The sequence below is a fragment of the Rhagoletis pomonella genome, unplaced genomic scaffold (genome assembly GCF_013731165.1).
Source record: "Rhagoletis pomonella isolate Grant_MI unplaced genomic scaffold, Rhpom_1.0 Rhpom_scaffold_00004, whole genome shotgun sequence".
Classification (NCBI taxonomy): domain Eukaryota; kingdom Metazoa; phylum Arthropoda; class Insecta; order Diptera; family Tephritidae; genus Rhagoletis; species Rhagoletis pomonella.
Window position 1 is genome coordinate 854328 of NW_023458558.1, and position 2349 is coordinate 856676.

The following is a 2349-nucleotide window of genomic DNA, read 5'->3' on the forward strand; positions in this document are numbered from 1 at the left end:
GTATATACAAAATGTACCTCATATTCTTGCATACATTGTCCGCTACTCCTCTCTGCCAGACTTATCGCTGCTTTCTTTGGATTTGTCGCTTGTATGTATGTACGTACATACATATGTATGTACATAATCACGTTTGTTTTAAATTTTTAGTCATTTGTTTTAGTAAGGTGGTGAGAAGTCCACTCTTGTAAACAATGCTGTATAAAATTTTCGTAAATAAATATCGGCTATACCTTTATTTGATGTTCGTGCTTTTAGCCTTGACTTCTTCCGCTTTGGAGTATGTATTTATGTACATATGTATGTATGCGTATTCAGGTGTGTGTGTGTGTGTTTGTAAGCAAGTTATAAGATAAAGCGAGCATTCGCAACGGATAACTCTCGAAATAGCTGAAAACACTAAAAATATGTCGATCAGATACAGCCTGCCTATACGTATGAACGTACATAGTTGTAAAAAAGACTTAGGAACTTAGTGCGTCTTCACACCTTGTGCTTATTTGGTAGGCTACATGTTTACAAACTATTATTCTCTATTTAGCTTTACTGTGGTAAGCTGAATAAAAAAATTTCAACTTTCGAAAACCCGAAACCAGATAAGTGTGAGCAGCCAAATAATTTTACTAAAACCCTGCTTGCGAGGAATGCTGCCTTCTTGGGGTAATTGAGAGATTAGGCAGGAAATTGTACAATGACCCGCAAAAATTCCCTTGATCTTCTCCTTGATGCCAATTTTCAGGCAAGCATTTTCTTGTTTGGGAAATACACTATTTCGGGCCCTTCGAATCAGCGATCACAGACGCTGCCGAATTGCTCAAGATTTTAGTGGTGTCGTATCGTTGTCTGGCTCCACTCTCCAAGAGTGGTCACGATGGCGTTTATACCGAAAGCCATCAAAAGTTCTCACATCTCTCACAGCTTCAGAAACTTCAGGCCAATTAGTCTCTGCTTAAAACCCTGGATGACACCTGTTCGAACGAATTTTTTAAATGAAAATCCAGAAGGAATGTTTTTTTTGTTTTTGGAAATGCCTGAGATGCACTTTATCGGGTGTATTGTGAAATATTAATGCTAGATATGTGAGTACAATTCAATCTAGAATTAACGTTAAGCGTCTATCGTATATAGATAAATATTTATCTTCTACATAAATCGATCCCGGTTTAGATAGTGATTCTTTGGCATTGCATTTATCTCCTCTGTTGCCTGCTCTTGGATACACTCCACAATGGGGCGACCAGTTTCTACTGCGGTGGTGAGTCCCTTACGCACTGCCACAGAGCTGATTGTGCGTAAATCAGTTGCCATATCCAGTGCTGCAAATACCCGAATCATTGCAGTGGTAAAATCCGTTCCATAATCACCGAATTCACCGCTCTGATAGTCGTTGGGCAAAAGGTAATGATATTGAGGCCAGTAGCTTTTTGTAATAAAGAATACACTATTCGAATCGGACGGTTTAAAGTTTTTGTCTAAGCCCCAAATGAAATGGGCCGAGTTGATGAGCCAACAAACATTCAGTACTATGAGGTATCGCAGCGAAAAAGTTACAAATGTGGCTGCAGCCATGGAGTCACCCCAATACTCTAGTGGGGCATTGACTGGCAGTAAAACATGCAGGAAAAAGTATAGTATCCAATAATACCTGGAAAGGAATCAGAGATAGAAGCGATATACAAATTTAAGAATGTGTGCATACCGGCAATATGTATACATATACTACATATATGTATGCATGTGTGTTGCTAAATATAACCTTACTTCTTTTGAAACATGACGACTTTATCCTGCTTGATGTCCGACATGTCAACATCGTTCAGCAACTGTTGTTGCTCTGGTGTGTAGCTCATGATTTGAGCGTGTACTTGGGCGGCCAAGAAATTGTGTGCGCTGTAAAAGGGATCATCTTCGTGGCGAAATTTTTGATGGTGCAGACGATGTGCTTGTACCCAACCATAAATGGGACCCTGAAGATGTTGGTAAATATTTGATCAAATATTGATAAATTTATAAAAAGTTTATCGTGAAATGAAAATAAGAATGTCTATGTAGTTTCGGACGAATCGAATGGTGTTTTCGTTTCTATCAAAAAATTTCGCATTTTGATTGCCATTTTCTTTTCGTGTTCGATTTTAAAATAAGAGCAAACGGTGACAAAATTTTGTGTTCCTCTCTTAATATGTCACACTCTTGTTAGGCAAAAATGCCCCATTTTCTGCCATTTGATGCTTTCTCGGAAAATTTACGTGATGGACTTTTGTATAATGTTTTTTTAGCGAATTTTGTACATACCAAATAGGTACCTACCAAACTTGCTAATTATGTAGGCCTGTGTGCTTGTCTTAAAAT

General features: G+C 38.2%; 1 protein-coding gene across 2 annotated transcripts in view; it reads right to left on the minus strand.

Annotated features, from left to right (window-relative positions):
• Positions 1-1035: 1035 nt before the first annotated feature.
• The window catches only part of LOC118736779 (acyl-CoA Delta(11) desaturase), a 112762-nt gene continuing 111448 nt past the window's right edge, over positions 1036-2349 (minus strand). For both annotated transcript variants that reach the window (XM_036466808.1, XM_036466807.1), the window contains exons 4-5: positions 1762-1967; positions 1036-1645 (exon numbers count right to left, since the gene is read on the minus strand). In XM_036466808.1, coding sequence (XP_036322701.1) covers positions 1144-1645; positions 1762-1967 — 708 coding nt within the window. In that variant the 3' untranslated portion in view covers positions 1036-1143. The remainder of the gene's footprint in view (positions 1646-1761; positions 1968-2349) is intronic.